The following is a 23,234-nucleotide window of genomic DNA, read 5'->3' on the forward strand; positions in this document are numbered from 1 at the left end:
TTCTAAGAATCAAACCTTAATTTCAGAAGGCATATACTTACCTCTGTGCAGTTCAACTGTAGTAACTTTACAGAGTACAGTACTTGCAAAAGTATAAAGTACAACACAAGTGAGAGGCTCTAATGCACTGCTTTCAAGTTAGAAATGAAGCCACATGGAGCTTCTGAGCTTAAAAGAAATGTTTGATAACTTGTTTTCCTCCACTCCCTGTTTACTTCCTAGGATGGAACTCAAGCCCTGGCTCATGGACTTCTCAGAGGGCCACAGGAAAAGGTGGAAGTTACTTAGGCACCATTGTTCTATATCCAGACTAATACCGGACCCAACACATGGCATGACCTGGAGCAGAGCTGCTATAAAAATGTAATTCTCCTTTAACCCCTCCATGTAAATCATCAGAAAGCTTCCCTCCACTGATTTAAACAAATTTGGTCTTTGACCTCTAGAGTCAGAATTGGCCTCAACAACTCTTTCAGATGTTTGTAGTATTGACTGTTTGATGTATGTCAACTACCATAAAATGCAATACTATTTCATGACAGATCTTCAAATAATGCCACATATGTCCAAAGTCATGGTAACAGTCTCTTTATTCCAAGTAAATCAGTAGCATAAAATACTGCAGATTAATAAAATGATGTTGTATCAAGCTTTGGCATCTAATGCAGCTGTGATTTGTGGTATTGTTCAACCAGTTGCAACACCTGTCAACATGCTTCCTCTAGAACTTCAAAAGGCTTCTGATAAATACCAAATGCTTGAAAGGGTTCTCATGTGTATAAGTAAGAATTTTTCTGGGTCTGTGATTTTTGGTATTTAACAACCAGATCAGTACGATAGTTCATAAAACAATCAGTTGCTTAATGATCTATCTGCAAACATTCAAGTCTGACAATTTGAACTACCACAGAAGACCCAAGAAATTATAATTGTTCACTTTTCTGGAGGAAAAAGATGTAGCAATATTTTGAACACTTTAAATAAAACCTAAACTCTAAAATTTGAGCAAGATTTCCAATCAAAAAATAATTTCTTTAAGCATTAAATGTTTTTCAAGGACTTTTCAAGCAGTTTCCACTGATTGATATATATATATGTATATATAAATAAAATGTATAAATATTATAATCTCATATAATTAAATATTATTTATTATATAACAATAAATTATACATAAAATTATTATAATGATTATATATAAGTATACAAACAAAATATTCACAAATATATACTTTATGTATATAAATTCATATCTCTAAAATGAAGTGAATTTCAACATCTTTGATGAACAATGTTTAATAAACTGTAATACAGGAAGATATTGTATTGAATAGTATTAAAACGTATGGTACTTAATAGTTCAAAAAATTGTTTTATTTAATTGAGACCAACTGGCCTCATTGCTTCTTATAAACTTTGCAATATATATTCAGTAAAAAGGAATAAAAATGAACAGATGTTTCTCCTTAAAGAAAGCAGACAAAGATTTTTCTTACACAATAAATCAGCTGCTAGTGGATTTCCAAGACATTGCTTTAGGCTATCTACGTATAAAACTTAAGAAAAAAAAATTACCTTTGTATGGATCCAAAACTGGTAGAGGAGATTGAACTGAAGATGAACAGCATATACTGAAGGTGGTATGAAGAGGGCCAGGGGAGAGTAGAATATCTGAAAGATTAAAACATTGTAAATTTGTACATAGGATTTCTCAACATAACATATACTATTACTAATGGTTCAACATTCTGAGTCTATACTTTAGCAAATAGGTCTTATTCTTTAGCAAATATATCTTATCCTGTATATTTTATTGCCATGTTTGACTTTGCAACATGAGTTTTTCCACATGATGATAAAGTTACAGACATGTTGGAGCTAAGCCCATTGAACTTCTATTTCACATTTAATATTGTCTGGTTAAAATAGCATACATGGTATGTTATTTCCTTAATCTTGAAAAGGTTGGGTATATTTCCTGGAAGTAAAGAGGATTTTTAATATACACAGAAATACTCACTTTAAGTAAAAGAAATACAGGAGCATGTGCCTTTATACCTTGACAGCTCCTAAACACTATTATTATGGTATTCTGTGTAATAAAATGAAATTAGAATAAAAGAAAGTAACAATATGAGAAGAGGATAGAATACACTTTCCCTTTTAAATCTTATTTTATTTTTTGGTGGTTGACAATATCTCCTGATTTTTTTCAAAGTTAGTAAGGAAGGGACTATAATAGTGTGCCACCGTGGAAACAAGTTTTGAAGGTCCCTATTTCCTAACAGACGGAAATGCCTCTTCCTTGGAAAAACAACTTATGCTTAAACCACAGAACTGGTTAGAATCAACTAATAAGCACAATCTGCTGTGTTCTCCCAATGACTTTGATCCCCAAGAGTGGTTTCATGTTGCAAGAAAACATTTCGTTAAACGAAAAACTAAACAACCAAATAGGAAGAACAAGAATCTGACTTCCACTTTGGGTTTTATAAAGTTAATATTTCCAAAAGACTAGATATTTTAAAAACACGTTTTCAGAATATTACAATTTTATTTCTGAATTATTTTAATGCTTTTGTTCTCAATTAGGCCAAATATCATTTCAATAACGTTTAGTAATGATGACATATTTGAAATCAGACATTTACGTAAACTCTTCTAGTTTTTGTTTCTAACTTTAAGTCACGAAAAATCTCAACTGTCATCACAACAGGATCAGTTTCATTATTTATAAATTCATTATTAAGCAATGGATTAGATTAGTGAGCAACAAAAGAATACTGGGCTCTTATTCAAGACATCCCTTTTTAAGCCTTCGTTCTACTACAGAATCACTCCGTAATATTTATAAATTTTTTAAGCTTCTTTAGGCTGCAGTTTCCTCAAGTGAATGATGAAGGAGAAGACCATTTGAAATCTAGCCATCTCTTTAGTTCCTAAAGATCTCTAATACTGTGATTTGATTTTAGTAATATATTAAACTAGTTCTCTTACAATAGGTTAATTAAAAAATATTTGAAATACATACATGACCTATAATTTAATTAATTTATGTTAAGGAATATTTTGTAAACTTTGAGATGTAAATAAAAATGTAGAAAAAACTTATCTTGGATGCTTAATAAATAGTTATATTTGGAAAGAGAGTGAATACAAGATGAATATTTATAGTTTATTATAATTCCTCAAAGTGTGAAGATATAGTCCTTTGAGATAACAACAGCTATTATGGAAAAGTGTGTTCTCTCATCAGATAAATTGTGAAGAGGTGAGTTAGGCAAGTGAAGCTTCTTTACCATAGAACTTCTCAGAGACTTTATCATGCTAGTAAAAACCACAAGCCTGTTAGCCCATAGATCACTTTCTTAAAGGATTGCCCATAGAATGCTTTCTTAAGGGATTTCCCATAAGATTAGATGTCCCAAAAATGAATTGGAAGAATCCATATTCTAAAATGATTATATTACCTAAGGCAGTATACATATTCAGTGCAATCTCTATCAAATTACCAATGGTATTTTTCACAGAACTGGCAAAAAATTTTTTTTAATTTGTATGGAAACACAAAAGACCTTGAATAGTTAAAACCAGCTTGAGAAAGAACAGAGTTGGAAGAATCATACTCCCTGATTTCAGACTATATTAAAAAACTACAGTAATCAAAACAGTATGGTACTGGCAAAAAACAAGATACATAGATCAGTGGCACAGGATAGAAAGTCCAAAAATAAACCCACACACTTATGGTCAATTACTCTATGACAAAGAAGGCAAAAATATATAATGGAGAAAAGACAGTCTCTTAATAAGTGATGCTGAGAAAACTGGACAGCTACATGTAAAAGAATAAAATTAGAACATTTTCTAACACCATATACAAAAATAATCTCAAAATGAATTAATTAATCTCAAAATGAATTAATGACCTAAATATAAGGCTGGATACTATAAAATTCCTAGAGGAAATCAGAACACTCTTTGACATAAATTGCAGCAATATTTTTTTGGATCCATCTCCTAGAGTAATGGAAACAAAAGCAAAAATAAACAAATGGGACCTAATTAAACTTAAAAGCTTTTGCAGAGCAAAGGAGACCATAAACAAAGAGACAATATGTGGAATGGGAGAAAACACTTGCAAACAATGCAACTGACAAGAGCTTAATTTCAAAAACATACAAACAGCTCACACAGCTCAATATCAAAAAAAAACAACTCAATCAAAAAATAGGCAGAAACAGACATTTCTCCAAAGAAGATGTACAGATGGTCAACAGGCACATGAAAAGAAACTCAGTATCACTAATTATTAGAAAAATGCAAATGAAAACTACAATGAGGTACTTCACACCAGTCAGAAGGGCCATCATAAAAAAACTCTAAAAATAATAAATTCTAGAGAAAGTGTGGAGAAAAGGAATGTAAATTGGTGCAGCCACCATGGAGAATGGTATGGGGTTCCTTAAAAAACTAAAAATAGAGTTACCATATGATCCTGCAATCCCACCACTGGGCTTATATCTGAAGAAAGTTCTAATTTGAAAAGATACATGCACCTCAATGTTCATAGCAATACTATTTACAATAGCCAATCATGGAAGCAACCTAAATGTCCATCAACAGATGAATAGATAAAGAAGATGTGGTATATATGTATACATACACACACACACACACACACACACACAATGGAATATTACTCAGCCATTAAAAAGAATGAAATAATGCCACTGGCAGCAACATGGATGGACCTAGAGATTATCATACTAAGTGAAGTAAGTCAGACAGAGAAAGACAAATATATCATACCATTTATATGTGGAATAAAAAAAATGATACAAGTGAATTTATTTACAAAACAGAAATAGACTCCCAGGCATAGAAAATAAACTTATGGTTACCAAAGGGGAAAGGGGGGAGGGGTTAGGATAAATTGGGAATTGGGGATTAACATATACACACTACTACATATAAAATAGATAAACAACAAGGATCTACTGTAGCATAGGGAACTATATGCAATATCTTGTAATAACCTATAATGGAGAAGAATCTGAAAAAGTATATAATATATGTATATATATGTATATTTACATCTATTTATGTACTGAATCACTTTGCTGTACACCTGAAACATTGTAAATCAGCTATAGTTCAATTTTTAAAATTGATGAAACAATGTCTCAAATCTTACAAATCAGTAAATATAATGATGAATTGACAATTAGATAAATGAACTCAGCATGAATTCCAAAAGAATGACATTTCTAATAGCAAAAAAAAAATATGTCAGGGAGTAAGGCACATAAATCATATTAAAATTAATCTCTTGTGATTAATATAATACTATAAAAAGTCTAATGATACAATTAAGGTTCCAATTTCTAAAATTGAAAACAGCTCAGTAAATGCCATCTAGTTCTGAGAATCCTTCTCATCTTCTTTTCTACCTCTGAATCCTGTACAGTTTTAAAAACCAGTTTAAATGCCACTTCCATCATAAAGCTTCAGACAGTACTAATTTGTCAGAGGAAATTTCTTCTTCCTCAGACTTAAACTCTCAGTACCTGGGCCAGAGGATATTATACTGTTTCCCAAATTTATCCATTTCTGCCATGCATTCAAACCCTCGTTATTCTGACTCCAAGGCTCTTTAGACTTAAATTACACTATCTACCTTGGTTATTTTATTATCTTTTGATAGAAGTCATATAATAATAGGGTCATAAAGGAGAGAAACAACACAGATCTCTATGTGTGAGGAGAGAATGAGGACAGGTCTAGAGGTGACCTTAGGCTAATGGAGAGAAGATAAATGGGCTTTATTCTGCTCATCAAGTAAATGGGGCAGGCAAGGGTTATGTGAGGAAGCATCATGAAACAAGAAACAACATGGCATTGGGGGGAAATGTACGTATTTTGGCACTGCTGAAGGTGTTGGAGAATATGGCAAGAGATTGGGGGAAACATGGAATTCATGGATAGATCTCAAGGAGTCTGTGAACGCCCCTGATAGGACTACAATAAAGGGTGAGCTTCTGTGCATGGGGGAATGTGTGATTTTCTAAAGAAACAATATAGCTTTCATCAGGAAGTTTCTGGGGCATCTATGGTTCACCACAGCCAAACAAAAACAAAAGATAATTTAGACATTGGTCGAACCAGAGAGGGAGCATTTTAATGCCATTCTAAGGAGATTGGATTTATTTTAGGCCAGCAGGGAATAGTTAACATGTGTTTTATTAAGCTTGTAAGAAATATAAAAGTGGTATGAAATCTTATTTCTATAGCCCAGTGAAAAATCATGCATATTCAACCACAGCAGTAGCCATGGGGATGGAGAGGCAGAATACATACAAGAGATCAATGGATTTGGTACCTATTTAAACACAGGAGATGAGAGAAACAGAGGAGAATCAGAAGACACCCAGATTTCTGGCTTGTGTGAAGGGTGATATTGTTCACCAAGATGGTGAAAAGGAGGAACACTAGATTTATAAAGTTCAACTTAGGGGATATTATGTTGAAGCCCCTGAGTAATATTCCAAGAAAGCTGTTGAGTAAGCAAATATGTCCTGCAAATATCAATTGAACTGAAAAAAGACATTGGATTTGCAGTTATGGATCATTGGAGCGGTAGGCCTGGAATCCAAGCCTCAGTGAGTTTAAGAATCATTCAAAGGAGGTGATGACATAGAGGTAGGTTTGATTTACTTTTCTCTCTAAGAACAGGAAGGAGAGAGCTAGAGGTATTTCTTGAATAGAACATATGGATGAGGGAGGAGACTGTGTGTGTGTGTGTGTGTGTGTGTGTGTGTGTGTGTGTGTGTATGTGTGTGTGTGTGTTTTAATGTGAAAGACATGAATACATGGTGTATTCACAAGGAGTCAGCTGACAAGAAGGGGGACAAATGCCAGGAGCCTTTGACAGGACAAAGTCCAACAAAGGAGCAAAGTAGGAGCAATGTCACCAATCTAAGGATTAGACCTACTGAAGAGGTGAAAATTTTCTACAAAACTAGAGGTGAGAAAGTATATGCAGTAGGTCTTTGTTAGTTATCCATCAACCTAAATGGGAAAAGAACCCGAAAAAGAATATATATATATACACATATATATATATATCTGAATATATATATAACTGAATCACTTTGCTGTACACACCTGAAACTAAAACAATATTGTTAATCAGTTAATCAGCTCTACTCCAATACAAAATAAAATTTAAAAAAATTAAATTAAAAAATTTTTAAATGTATATGCACTTGTGAATTCATAAATCTTAATGAAAATATCTGAACAGTAGTAGAGAGAGGGGAAACCAGAAAACTCTCATTTCTCTATGAAGTTTTAAGTTCATTTATTGGCTGACAAAAACGGGCAGCAGTGGAGAGGAGATCTTGGGGAGACTGCGGAATTCTAGAAAGGCTTCTCCCAGGTAGGGAAGAGACTTATGTTTATGGTTTGATGAGCAGCACTGACAGATCATCTGGGTCTGGAAGCCATTCATGGAGGATGTACCAAGCTCCCAGCTGGTGCTAGAGGACACCCATGGCGTTCAGCAAGCTGGGTATGGGACTGAAATAGGTGGGTGACTGGATTCAAGCAAGGCTTGGGGACTTAAGGGCAGATGTAACGGAAGGAGGTAGCCTGTGCTTGCGAGAGTCATGGACATTAAGCATCTTAGGTTAAATGAAGTAGGAAGAAAAGCCAGGAAGAATGACAAACTTGAAGAAAAAGCTGAGGTTGACAGAAGAGAGTTGTCTGTGAATAAGCTGCTAAGCAAAATGGTTGAAGTTCAGGTGTATAATTACTTTGAAAGAAAAGTTTTAAAAAATCTTTTGAGCTCCAGATTCATGCCTACTTTTTTTTTAATAAAGTAGTTTGACTTTAATATCTGCACTTCTATATAATTCTTGTGTATTTTTATATTACTTTAGAGAAAATTTCCTTGAGAACTGAGAAACTAAGGATTGAATAATTCCTTAAGTCTGTGATTGGCAATGACACAGAGCCAATTCCTCTGATTGCAGGTAGAGTACTGATCTCTGTCCTTAAAATGCATCTATTTAAATTGTTATGTTTGGAGTAAGTGCTTGTGTTTCTACTTAGAAAGTCTTTAAGAAATCTAGGCCCACCTTTCTGTTCCCATTTCTGTGCTCTTAGCCATTTGCCCATTCTTCCTTCTTACACATCCTATATTCAAGCCATACTCATACAGTGATGAGGTGAATTATGTCCCCTAAAAATGGAAGATTTGGACACAGACATGGACACAGGAAGAATTTCACATGAAGAGGAAGGCAGCAATCAGAGTGATATAGCCCAGTCCAAGGAACACCAAAAACTGCCAGCAAACTACCAGAAGCTGTGGATCTGATGCTTCCTCACAGCTCTCAGAAGGAACCAACCCTGCCAATACCTTGGTCTTAGATTTCTAGCCTCCAGAATTGTGAGACAATGAATTTCAGTTGTTCCAAGTCAGAGTTTTTGGTACTCTGTTAGAGCAGTTCTAAGAAAATAATACACATGCCATACATTTTACTAGCCATTCCCTAAACGTACCATATTTGTTTATAATTTTGTGTTTTCACAGACATTCTCTTTCTACATAATGTTCCACTTACAACCATATTCACAGCAAAATTTCATTCTTCTTATAGATTGGGCTCAAGCCTCGATTTTTCTGTAATGCTTCACTCAACCCTCCATGATTCTCAGAGCAAACATCTCTCTCTAAACCCTTAACAACTTGTATTACAATGGCTGTAGGCTTGCTTGAATCCCTCAAAGGAAAAAAAAAAAAACACCTTAAGAACTAAAGTTCATGTCTTTCTTCTCTTCATATCCCCAGCCTCTCCCACCATGAAAACCTCTGCTAGTCCAAAGTGAATATGGAAAAAGACATGAGTGGAAGCACTTCTCAAAACAAGAACAATGACATGTAAAGGGAACTGAATATTTTACCCACTTTTACATTTTTTAAAGTGCCAATAAAATAATGCTGTTTTATGTAGAGCTCTTCACTATGATTCCCCTTATTTATCCTTCGTTATAAGGACTACAAGTGACTATCAGACTTCTGTAAAGAAAACTATCAAAAATCTGAGGAAATTTTTATTTTTATCAAATTTCAAAATGCCATGGTAAGCAGCAGAATAGTTCCATTTTGCTGATTTATGCTAGAATCAAGGATCTGAAACTGGTCAAGACACCAAGTGGCAAAGTGCTTCGTTTATTTTACATACAGACATAAACTTTGTATTACTGTCTTTGAATGGTTGAGGGTAGTGAAGGGATACCTTGGAGTTCTGAGGCAAGGTCCTGAGAGAAGTTTTGTTTTTGTACTTCATGGGGGGCTCAAGGCATGCTTTCCTTCTGTGACATAAGAGTTATGAGAATTTTATCTCCAGTGCATTTGACTGCATTACATCAAAGTTGTCAGTTTCTTGTGTCTTTATTTGTTCACATTTATCTTTATATAACTCTAACTCCCGCATATTGAAAAATAATCTTTGCTTATATAGTTTGGCAGGGAGTACGTTGCAATAAAAAGATCTGAGATTTTTCTAAAAGTTCCTTTGCAGTTTTATGTGTAATATAAAAACAATATTATACATGTGAATCATAGTTCAAAGAATTTACACAATTATTTAAGGTGATCTTCAAATAACAATATGAGAAGGCAGAGCAAATATTAATTGCCTAATTTCATGTATAAAATCACTGAGATTCACACATTACTTAATTGGTTCAGGGTAGAGAATCTAGTTAATAACTGATCTAAGGCTGGGACCCAGACTCTTTTCTTCCTAGTGAATTGTTCTCTACTGTTTTCTAAATGAAATTAATGTGTATTTTGAAATTGTTATGCTCAAAAATATTATCATACATTTACATATTCTGTAACATAGATATAATGGTTTTCACAAATTCATATTATAACTATATGTCTTTCCTTTGATTCTGGTTAAAATTTACTTCTTTTTAGAATGCTAATATGATCTAAACATATTTTACTAATTCTTGTAATATTGATAATACCAACCTAAAAAACAAGTATCTCTGAGGGATACTACAGAGCTAAAAAATAAAGTGTGTCATTTAAACTGTTTATCATTTTTTACTGTGCTTTTAAAAGAAATACTCAGCTTGTTGAAATGTGGATAGCATACTATTTCCCATTTCGATAGCTTCACATGTTATGTGAATACGTTAAAATATACTTTACTTCAAAAAGTTAAGTTACTCTATGCTCTAATTTTTTGAGGAACTATTAGATCGCAAATATTTGAATGACAGATTTAAATTATTTCACACACTCGCCTCTTCTAAGTTAACTTAGAAAAATATTTTCTTTGACATATTTATTTTGACAACTATAAAACTTTTTATTTCATTCATGTTATGCATATTTGTTAAGCACTGACTGCATCAGGCACTTCATTATACATGCTAAGTATGTAACAGTGAAAAAAACAGAAGTAGATTCATTTCCTTTAAAGTTTACATGCTGGCACGAAAGACCACAATGCAAATAATATTATGATAGAGATATGCAAGGCTTTATAGGACCAAAAAAAATGCAACCCGGGGAAAGTTAGGAAGGTGTCTGTGAGACAGAAATGAATTGAATCTTGAAGGATATAACATTCAGAGGTAAAGCAGAAATAACTTTCCAGGAAGAGATAAGTGCATGTTCAATAAAATATCAAGGCATTATGTCATGGTAGATTTAGGGAATTGAAAATTAATTGTTAAACTGGAGATGGGGTGACAATGTGGGAGGGTGGAAAGATGAGATTGGATCAGGTTTAGACCAGCTCTGCCTGTGATTAGGACTCTTTGACGTTCCTTCCCAAGAGCTATAAAGGAGTTTAGCTTGTTCAGAGCTGGCATTTGCAAAGGTAACAGTGAGTGATGGATTGAGGGATTAAGAATGAAAACATAGTTACTTTAGACCAACAGCCTATTTAAAATAGCATGGCTGAATCACTGCTCTTTATGATACTCTAGGAGGTCCCAGGAATCAATGTCTATCGCTAATGGTTAGGTCTAAGTTGATTTTTTCTAGACTTGATATATGATCTATAGTGGTTCTGAGTTTGAAAAAGTATGTACGGACATGTAGTTCCATCTTTTAGTAAACAATTTGTTTTATAATAGTTTTGTACTTACAAAAGGGTTGCAAAGATAATATAGGAATTTGCTGCATACACTAACCCCAACCTCTCTATTGTTAACATATTACTAAGCTGCACTGAAACAACTAAGGAACTGACATTGGTACATTACTTTTAACTAAACTCCACACCTTATTTAGATTTCACTAGTTCTGTTTTCCCCCCCAATGCTCTTTTTTTCTGGTTTAGAATCCATCTAGGATAAAACACTACATTTAGCTTTATATCTTATAGTCTTCTCTGATCTGTGACAGTTTCTCAGACATTCTCTGTGTTTTATAACCTTTACACTTCCAAGTACTGATTAGGTATTTTGTACAATGTCACTCAATTTGGGTTTGACACATGTCATTTCTTATGGTTAGACTGGAGTTACAGGTTTTGGTGACAAAGACCACAGGGGTGAAGGCCCGTATCTCATCACTGGGTACCTACTATCAACAGCATATTTTTAATCACATCTTATCAAAGGGTACCTGCTACCAATAAGACATCACTAATGATGTTAACTTTGATCTGAGATTAATTGTGTTTGCTAAATTTCTCCACTCTGAAGTTAAACTCTCACTTCCACCCCACCTGTTGTCCCTCTTCCATACTCTATTCTTTGAAAAGGAATTACTAGAGTAGAGTCCACACTCAAAAGGCAAGGGTAAAGGAGGCATTAATCTCCATTTCCTGGACTGGAGCAATATCTACAATATAATTTGAAATTCTTTTGAAATTCTTTAAGGGATTTCATTTCCCATTTATTTATTCCTATTTATTTATGTATTCAATCATGTATCCATGTCAATGTGGGCTGATTTCAAAGATACTTATTTTATACTTTGGATTGTAACTTCACACTATATTATACATTTTGTTGTTCAAATTGTTCCACATTTTGATCATTGGAAGCTCTTTCAAGTTGGCTTCTGTATCCCTTTGACTTATGCCATTCTTTTATTTTTTGAGCACTTCTATAACTGTTTTGAATATAAAGCTGTAGCATTCAGATATTTTATTTATAAAGTTGGAAGAAAATGAGATGTTAATCCTGACCCCATTATATATTACATAATATTCATGGGTCTAGACACATTTTATTATTTGCAAAGTGGAGAGACTATCATGTTTAAGGCATTATATTGATTAAGATATATAGTAAAAGACTGACTAGCAAGCAAAACCATGTATTTAATTATATAATAAATAAGCCTCACTTAAAAAGGCACTCCGCAAAGGGGCAACAGAGGGATAGGGGATTAAGGAGAATGAACGATAATGTACAAAATAAACTATAAGGATACATTGTACAACACAGGAATATAGCCAATATTTTATTATAACTATAAATGGAATATAACCTCTAAAAATTGTGAATCACTACTTTGTATACCTGTAACATATAATATTGTACATCGACTATACTTCAATAAAAAATAAGTCAATAATTTGGGGGGAAAACGTATTCCACTAATTGTAGCTCTTTGGGGATGAGTAATGGTAAATGATCTAAAACTGGATTTAAAAATTTCCAAACATACAGTTACAAATTCTTGAATGTTGAATTCTCATCTTTAACTACTTTAAATGACAGGCCTGTCACCCTAATTTTCATAGTAATATCAAAGAAAAGCACTCCAAGCTTAATTTTGCTTTTCATTTCATGAATCAATTTTCTCTTCAGGGACATGACCCATTTATTATTTGCTCTAAACTGCATTGTTACCTTAGTAACTATCAAATTATATGCTTTGTGTAGCTGTGTCGATGAAGAGAATCTTACAAAGGACTCAAAGAAAATGAAGAGACCTGACAACGCTCTTTGATTTTAATGTCTAGAAAGACCTATCACAGACTGGCAACCACCATGGACCCTTCAACCATATAAGTTACCTTCTAACACACCTACTTATGTTAACCCAGAATCCAGGCGGATTTACAATCCCTACCCTTCATGTCTCATACTGCAAATCCTCTCTTCTTCCCCATCTACACCCCAAATTAGCAGCTTGTGATGCATTCCCAATGTGCATTTACTTATTCAGCATATTTTCTGTGTCCCTGGCAAAGGGACATGAGGTTATAAGGGGAATTTAGTCTGGGAATAAATAAGCATGAACCTGCATTTCACTTAGATTTTCACTAATCTGTATCTTTGGATGCACTGACTTAACAGGGGAAAGGACAAAGGCTAAACCAGGATAAAGATGGGAGTCAGACATCCGGATTCAAGTTCCAAAGGACAATGTTTAATATTGTATGATGGGTAGGCTCCCCTGAGATTCATTTTGTAGCTTTTTTTTAAATTTTTTTTATTTTTTGGGGGGTACACCAGGTTCAATCATCTGTTTTTATACACATATCCCCGTATTCCCTCCCTTCATTTTGTAGCTTTAAAAATAGATGATTTAAATATATTATCTCCCAGGTTTCTTCTACTTCTGAAATCTATGGGGCTCAAAAAAAATTTTCCTTTGATAATTCCTCAGATAATTAACTCACTAATGACACATTTCCCTGGAGCGACTTCCAACACAGCTACATCCTTTCTTGGAGATTTTCTCCCCCAAAATGCAATTACCAGAGGTTTGAGTTATCCTTATGCAAAGAGTAACATACGAGCATGAGTCAAAAATTATCCACCTGGTTATATTTAAACTTCTGTTGGCCGCTCTTTCTTATCAGCACTTTCTGTTCAAGGCTACTGACTCCCCACTCACTCCTGTGCAGGTGTGAATGTGTTACATCAGTCCATTTGTAACTGCGGTGAGGGCAGAAATGGATGCCCCACTTGTGATTTGCATGAAAGAAGAGCAGCATGCAGTGATTCGTTTTTTGTGGTCTGAGGATGGACCTGGTGTCATTATTTATCAAAGACTTTGCCCGCAATATGGTGAATGGGTTTTGTCATGAAAAATTGTGTGTATGAATGGATAGAGATGCTTATTGAAGAGCTGAAGCCTAAACTTCAGATTAAATGCAGAAGACTGCTATCCAAGGGTGTTGTGATCTAGCATGATAATGCATGTCCGCACATTTCTGCGCACACTATTGACACTCTGTAAAAACTTCACTTTGAGGTGTTAAAGCATCCTCTCTATAGTCCTGATCTTGCTCCATCGGACTTTCACCTGTTTGGTCCTCTGAAAGCAGCCCTACGAGGACGAATATTCACTTCTGATGAAGAAGTGAATATTGGCTTGCAGCTCAGCCTAAAACATTTTTTAATGAGGGACTATGAAAGCTTGTTGACAGATGGACAAAATGTATTGAAGAGCAAGGACATTATGTCAAAAAATGATGTATTTGTCTTTTCTAAAAATTAATTAAAATAAATTCTACAACCAGAGTGTGGATAATTCTTGATTCATCTTTGTATAAATCAGGAGAGAATAAATATTTTTGAGATTATTATTTTAATCAGTCATTTATTCAACCTATTTTTTTACGGGATAACAGAAGTTTGTATTAACGCAGCTACTCTTTAAGAAAGGAGGGCAGACAGTATTCCCCTCTCCAATCAGGGGCCTGTCCTTCCCTCCATTCACTGAAGCCCTGAACCAGTCTTGAAGTTATATACAGCTGTGTAATTTCTTCTACATTTAACCATCTAAAGTTCCAGCACAAGCCATAGATGATGGAAGGGGGAAATTGTCTATCTACCTATCTATCTATCTATCTATCTATCTATCTATCTATCTATCTATCTTTTCCATCTACATTGCTTAGAGCTGTGTTGTAGATTGAATCATGCCATTCTAAAGTTCATGTATTGAAATCCTATTCCCTAATGTGACCTTATTTGGAAATAGGGTCATTGCAAATGTAATTTGTTAAGATGTGGTCATAAGGGAGTAGGGTGGTCTCCTAATTTAATATAACTAGAGTCCTTATAAAAAAAAGAGAGAAATTTGAACACAGATACAGGTAGATCCCATGTGAAGATCAGACCCCATGGGGAGTGAAGATTGAAAAATCTAGGAGAAAGAACTAGAACAGCACCTCCCCTAGAGTCTTCTGAGGGACCATTACCCTCCCAACACTGGTTTCAAACTTCTGGCCTCCAGAACTGAGATAATACAATTCTATTGTTCTAAACCACCCAGTTTGTGGTACTTTGTTACAATAGGCCTAGGAAATTAATACAAGCTGTAACATAGGTGTATGGTGTGGGAAGCAGTGGGTGGATTTCTTTCAATATCCATTTCAGCAAATGTACTGGTGTCATCACTGGCTTATCCATTTGTATAGCTCCTATTTGGGTCGGATCACATGCCAGTGATCTTTCTTTTGATTATGAGGCATCTGATTTCAAAAACGGGGCTTTGTCACTTACTAGCTGTGTAATTAACCTTATCGATCTACAGGTCCCTAATAATAGTGATACTTGATATAGCATAGCATGGGGCTTATTTGTGAGGATCAAAAGAGATGACATAAGTGAAAAACAATACAGAAGCACATAGAAGAGGACTTAGTGTAGAGGTTAAGATCTTCGCAGCCAGGTTAAATGAGTTCAAATTCTGCTCCTCCCTTTACTAGTTTTGTGACTGAACTACAGACTCAGCTATCATATTGAAGTGAGAGTTATAACAGTACCTGTACCTTGAAGTTGTCATGAAGATCAAATGTATTCATACATAAAGAGGTCTTAGAAGATTGTCCGGCACATAGAAAATATTCGATAAATGGTATCTAATAGAAGTGCGTGCAAACCATCAAGAACCATAAATTCTAATTTATAGTCATTCTAATTTATAGTTAGTAAACAGCTATTGATGAATGCACTTATACATTGATAACTGACTTTCTAGCTCAAGGTGTATTTCAGCAGCAGTGTTTTACATAGCTCAAAGAGCTAAAGAGGAACAATCACATATGAGGTCTGATACCAGGTGGATCAGGTTTGCCCAGCGAATCAGAAGAACCTTAGAACTAGAGGCAATTTCCTGTATTCATTAGTCTTGTCTTTTCTTGTGTTAAAATACTTTAGAGCCAAACTTTCTGTTCAGCATTATACTAACTGCTCTAATATGTAGATAAAAAGCAAAGGATTTAATTAGATTTTACTTGAGCATGCAGAAATGGGAATTAATTTTTTAAAACTGTTTTTAAAAATTTCTTTGCATATATTTGAATTTAGATTCATTGTCTATATATCACTGTCCTTAGTTGAAAGTAAATAAAGAACAGGCAACCACTTTCTCACCGTGCTGTACTCCTCAAAGTGAGTTTAGGGGTGTCAAATAAAAGACTGGCTTTGCAGAGGAGAAAGAAACACTTTTGTGTCTGGCCTTACAGAGGAAAAAGAAGCATTTTAGTAAAACACCTTCTATTCATTTACAGAGGAAATAGAAACAGTTGCAACTAAATGAAATTATATTATCACCTTTATTCAATTTCACAAACTTACCCAGGAAGTATATAGTTGGAAGACAGATTGTCTCAGTGCTGTGGATAAGTTATAGCCTTCAGAACTGTGGTGTGTTTGGTGTGCAGCCCACATAATATTAACCTCTGCAAAACACATAATTTGAAATGAGCCATGAGAATAAGAACAAAGCAACTTCCATTTTCAGTTATGTATGCTGCTCTGTTGAGAGAGGAAGAAAAATCTGGAACATCTCTAAAATAGCTAGCCAATATAATTATAATTAAAATAAGCTGCTCAAATCATTTTTTGAAGCAGAGAGGGTATAAATTACAAACAAATAAAAAAATTGAAGCATTGCCAATAAATATGTAGAGTGTATATGATATAATTGAATGCCTCCAGCAAACTGAAATGACTTCCAAGATTTACACTTTGCTAACATATTACAATATGAGAGATCATAAAAGCTAACTGGTGTTGTAACAATATAGTCAATGCATTGTGATGGTTTTTTAGCATGTGATAACATATTTCTAATTAAAGAAGAATACCCTGATGGCAGAAATTGGTGTATACATTTTGGAATGAAATATTACATAATATTCTTCCCTGATGGCTTTTTAAGAATTTTCAAAATCTGACTATTGGAATAAGAGGCAAAGCAGAGTAATATTGGATTGGCCAAAAAGTTCATTCGGGTTTTTCCATAAGCTCTTACAAAAGACCTGAACAAACTTTTTGGTCAACCTATTTGGCCCTAAGATTTAAGGTTTCAGTTTTATTTACAGATATATATTAATAACTAATAGTTACCTCACCAAAACACTATACCACTTCTTTGTTTTTCATTTTACCATTTTTAAAATTGTCCCACATAATTGCTGTTTGTCCTCAAAATAAAAAGCGTCAATTGTTAATTTTCACTGAACATTATGCAAATTGCCCTCATACTGTCTTGAGATTCATATAAACCTAAAGGATAGTTGTTTGTTTTCTGTACAGCAAATATGCCTCTATAATGACCAGCTAAGTTTATGGAATTTAAGAAAACAAGCCCACATTTTTCATCCTGCCCTCATTTTTTCATTTCCTTCAAGAATTACAGATCAAAATGCCCTATATTCTATTTTACTAAAAGAAAGTAGGTTCTTAGCTAAACTAACATATTTTGTCCTTTGCTACAAATACAGAAGATACGATTAACCATATGATATGATAATTGTATCTCTGCCAGTAAAGATTAGAAATTAAAACATTTTTAGGCTTTGATGCTTTGGAACCGAACAGTGAATCTAAGAGCAGAAATACTGAGTTATTGGTCTTTGCATTTGCCATGATACTCATAGTTCAAATACATGGCGCATGGCGGAACAATTTGTTAGAATTTTTTTAATGAAAAGCATGGATATATGGAGGTATAGACAGATATAGACAATCTGGGTGGACTTCTTCTTGGCCATTCATGTAGTAAATGAATGCTCTATGGACAATCTATGTCAGGAGTTACCAAACAAAATGTGCAAAAGATTTTTGGTAAACAAATGAGATATAAGAAAGACTTAATTCTGTGAGAATGAGATTATGAATGGGATTACGAATAGATAGCCCTCTCAGAAGTCATTTCTATTAAAGTCATATATTTTCACATGGGGCAAGTATTTTTACAGGCCATCAGTTTATATATAGCTTAGATTCTGATTTGTTCACATTTTAATCATTTTAATCTTTCCTAGTAATGACCCTGTATTTCTACCCAAGCAATGAAGGAAATTGTTCTTACACAAATGAGAACTACTTCACCATAATGATCTCTGACTTCCCAGTCATAATCCCTGAAATAACCTAGAACCTAAATCTCTGGTTTATTGACTAGCCTATATAGCTATAAATAAGGGAGATATAAAGAATCCCATGGCACTTGAAATCTTCAGAAATTGTATGGAATATTATTAAGAGGTAATACATTTGATGAATCTCCTAAATCTTTTAAAACTTCTTACAGATTGAACATTTGAAGTAATCTAAGTGCCATTTTCCCTTTAGAACATACTCATTACTGAACATTTCAGAATCTATCACATAAAAACTTCATTACAAATAAAAACCCTATTTTGTTGAACCTTTCAGGATTTGTTTAAAAAATTCATCATAGTGTATCCATGTTATGAGTTCACAAGTGGATGAGCTAATCAGATGGGGTTTGATTAGAGGGTAATAATATGTATTGGGACTACCTCCTTATAAGCGCCACAGAAGTTAAATGGTGGAACAAAGAATCCACAAGGGTGGAGGTTAAAGACCTGTCTCTATAGTTGTTTTAAAAGCATTTACTTCCTATCACAAACTGTGTGTAACACAAGCCTTCATTCAATGAAGTACAGCTGTATAAACAGGGTACAGTAACTGGATCCCATTGCCTTATCTCTGTCACTTCGGAATTGGGAAAAACAAGAAGAAATACAGGATTATTTTTTTCACAATCTATATTAAGTGTACTTGAAGTAAATTATTTTCAAAGGTGGTTATAAAAATACACTTTATAGAAAATTGTCCCAACAGTTTTTTAGTAAATAAAATGAGAAAAAATTAATAGTGCATTTACAAATATGTTCAACTTCCCTAATACTTGAATTGATGAGTTGTCTGTTCTAAGGAAGAAAAACAAATGTGAAAGAGGAAAAAATTGATATTATCACAATAAACTTCTTTCTGTGAAAAAATTAATATAAGTAGTCATCAATAATAATTTTCTTTTTTAATCAGAAAATTATTGATTATATAAGCCCATGGTATGTTATTATGGTTTTTCAATGATATTAGAGATAATAATGCTACTTTCCAGTGACAAAATGTAGATTCCTTTAAATATATTTTATTAATACATTGACCAGTCATTCAATTTGTTTGGCCAAAATTTAATGTAATATATGTGTTTGTATGTATGTTATATTCTTGAGTTTGTTGCCTTTTTTTTTTAAATTAAGGTACAACTTGCATACAGTGAAATTCATCCCTTTTGATATTTAGTTCTATGAGTTTTTACCAAATACAGCTGTGTAATCACTGTCACAATCAAGATATGGAACAGATTTTATCACCCCCAAAAGATATGAGACAGTTTTGATCACCCCCAAAAGTTCCTTGTTCCACTGTGTGTATGGCAGGCTGACTCTAACCTGGCTCCCTGATTCAGATGATGAGATTCTGGACTTTGAACTGATAATGTAATGGCATGAAACACTTAGGACCCCGGGAGAGGTGAGTGTGTTTCAAATGTGAGAGAAGTCCAGAGGGTTCCTATAGGAGGAACCTACAGGTGTTCCTATGGGAAGCCTCTAAGATTGCCCCCAGTGATTCTTGCCTAGTGGTGTTCAACCCCCTGTGTAAACCCACCCCTCGAGTGTGGGCTGGATTTAATCACTCCCTTCTAGTAAATGTATTTTTGGCAAACGTGATGGGATGTCTCTTCTGATATTAAGTTATAAAGAGACTGTGGCTTATGTCTTAGGTGTTTTCTCTTGTATTCTTATATGCTCTGTCTAAACAAAGTCAGCTGCCAGGTTGTGAGCGGCCCTTTGGAGAAGCACATAGGGCAGGGAACTAGGAGAGGCCTCAGGTTAACCAGCTAGCAAGGAACTAAGCTCCTCAACGCAAACTCCACAAGAACCTGAATCCCGCCAACAACCATGTAAGTGAGTTTGGAAGCAGATCCTCCCCCACTTGAGTCTTCAGGTAACACTGCAGCCAGCAGACAGCTTAACTGCTTGACTACAATCTCATGAAAGACTTTGAGCCAGAAGCATTCATCTAAGCTGTGCCCTGATTTCTAACCTACTGAAGCTGTGAGAGAGGCCATGGATGTTTTACAAAGCAGGAGACAATTAATACAGTGGCCAATTCTCCTTGACCTCATTCTCAGTCCCTAGCATCCACTGATTTGGTTTCTTTCACTTAGCATAATGCATCACAGATTCCCCCATTTTGCTGTGTTTATCAGTAGTTTGTTCTCTTTTTTGCTGAGTAGCATTCCATTTATATGGATGTACCACAGTTTTTGTTTTATTTTGTTTTGATCCACTTAGTAGTTGAACATTTCAAGAGTTTCCAGTATTTGCCAATTACAAATAAAGCATCTATAAATTTTCTAGTATAGTTTTCATGTGAACATAAGTTTCATTTCACTTTGGTACATACTCAGGAGTGAGATTACTGAACTGTATGGGATGTTTACATTAGGTTGTCAAAAAACTGTCAAAACGTTTTTCAAACTGACCGTGCCTTTTAGTATTACCACCAGCAGTATGTGAGAGTTAAATTTGCTCCACATCTTTGACAGCACTTGACATTATTAATTGTATTTTTATTTCTTTATTTGACAATATTCTAGTAGGTGTGTATTATTATCACATTGACATTTTAATTTGCTTCTCTGCAATAGCAAATGACAATGATTACCTCTCCATGTGCTTATTTACCATTTACATGTCTTCTTTGTCAATTCAAAATTGGTGCCCACAGTTTAATTGGGTTGTTTTCTTATTATTGAGCTTTGAGATATCTTTAATAGCTTTGAGATATCTTTATATATTCTGCACACAACCATTTTCTCCCAGTCTGCAGTTTGACTTTTCACTTTTTCACAGTATTTTATGAAGAACAGTGGGTTTTAAGTTTGATGAAATACAATTTATATACTTGAAAGTTTTATTAAAAAATAGTTTTAGTGTATATAAGAACAGAAACTTTTCAGAATGATGACAAATATGTAAGCAGGGTAAATCTGTAATCCAGAAGCTAACAGTTTCTATACGTATGATACACCTAAAGCATAAATAAGTCTCTTGTTTCATATCTTGTCACCTATCAAATGGAGAGAAATAATTCTTTAGGTTAATCTGAGACATGAACAAGGTCTACAAGAAATTTTCACAGCTACACGATAGCTATTTAATCTTCAGTAGTGGACAGGCCAGGAAGTCTTGGGGCATCCTGGGGGTGATGATATCGCCTTCACTCATAATTTGGAAAAACTTCGAGTTATGAAGGCAAAAATTTTCAGGCATAGTTGCAAAAGGTTAGTGGTGTTTGCACCAAGAAAGGCACGTTAGTAACACTTTATGGAACATTTAGCAGATTGTGTGGTGACTATGGAACATGAGAACTGTAAGGAGTCTTATGAGGTTACTTAGTTCAAATTCTTTATTTTATAAGTAATAAAAATGAAATTGAAAGGGAGAGGGAAAAAAGTTTCATTAAAGGATAAAAAGCTTTTCAAAATTTTGTCTCTCTCAACAGTGATTTATCTGAGGCGTTCACTCCCGTCTTACATTTTTATTTCTCCTTCATAAATGGAGGTGGCTAGGACCAAGATGACACATATTTGGTAATTTCCAATAAGTGAAGGACCTTAAGGAGCTCAGTACCCATTATTAAATCATGGTGCTAAACCTCTTGAATTGAAACAACTGCTTATTGCCTTTTATAGGAAATCCAAAACTACAAAACACTGAACTTGTCAATTTTTTAATGAAAACAACTGTCACTTTGAATTTGAAAATATCAATACCAAGTATTTATAATAATAAGGGGTATTAAAATTTTGTTCCATCTCTTTCCAACAGATAAGCATGATTGATAAATGATTCAAAAAAGTAATTGAACTAAGCAATCAAAATATTAGTAACAGACAAACTGTCAAACTAAAGTCTAAATGGAAAATGTAAAAGCGGATGAATAACAAAGAATATACCCTCACTTATTTTTCTGTCTTTACTCATTGAATGCATTGATGATGACATTATCAGTTTTGTTATCACAATTTCATTCACTTCTTATAGCAGCAAATCAAAGTGATGATAAAATTGATGATATTGCTAATTCATTCGGTGAATAGAGATTGATAGTCTTTATTGAGTATTTTTTCCAATCTGTCCTTTGTCCACTTAATACCAAAACATAAATGACTAAGTATATCTAAGAATGTCAAATCAATGAGGATAAAATTGAGAAATTGTCTGGACCTGTATATTTTTGTTGCATATATCCAGATGTTCAGCATCATAGAGACCAGTCATCTAAAGGACTGACCAAATTTTCACTTTTTATCTAGATATTTGGCAACATGTAGATATTAAATCATCTCTCTAGAGGAGATAATAAATGATGGCTCTAAAATTGTCACAAACACTAAACTGTCTCTCTAATCTTTCTAACAATCACAACTTTAATACTTCTTTAAAGTTTATGTTTGAATGGAAGTTTTTAAAAACTAGCATGCAGAATTTTAAAAGACTAGTTCTCCATTTATATGTTTAAATTCTTTCAAAATTTAAACAAAAGTAAAAGAAGATACAGCTTTTTAGTATGAAGCAAAAATAAATCCTTAAGAATGTGTATCATCTTTTCAATCAAAACTTCTGTTTCTATACAATGCAAAAGCAAGAAAAAATATGATGCTTATTATTGAGTTATTTGAACAAAATGCTAAAATTAATTGAAGATATAGTTATAAAATGTTATTTCTACCTACCATATCCATTATCATTAAGATGAAAAATGTTATTTTAAAATTTCAGAATTTTGACATGTCATATTTATTTCAATAGTATGCTATTTAAATCTGTTTAGGAAAATCTAAAAATTAAGATTAAATTTCACAAGATTTTATTTAAATTGTGTATTTTTTA

The 23,234-nt window shown here is 33.8% G+C and overlaps 1 protein-coding gene across 1 annotated transcript in view; it reads right to left on the minus strand.

Annotated features, from left to right (window-relative positions):
• Positions 1-23,234, minus strand: part of AGMO (alkylglycerol monooxygenase) — a 310,308-nt gene that overhangs the window by 183,658 nt on the left and 103,416 nt on the right. The window contains exons 4-5 of the mRNA XM_057733413.1: positions 16,588-16,691; positions 1,576-1,671 (exon numbers count right to left, since the gene is read on the minus strand). Of these exons, the coding sequence (XP_057589396.1) occupies positions 1,576-1,671; positions 16,588-16,691 (200 nt within the window). The remainder of the gene's footprint in view (positions 1-1,575; positions 1,672-16,587; positions 16,692-23,234) is intronic.

The sequence above is a fragment of the Hippopotamus amphibius genome, chromosome 4 (genome assembly GCF_030028045.1).
Source record: "Hippopotamus amphibius kiboko isolate mHipAmp2 chromosome 4, mHipAmp2.hap2, whole genome shotgun sequence".
NCBI classification, from domain to species: Eukaryota; Metazoa; Chordata; class Mammalia; order Artiodactyla; family Hippopotamidae; genus Hippopotamus; species Hippopotamus amphibius.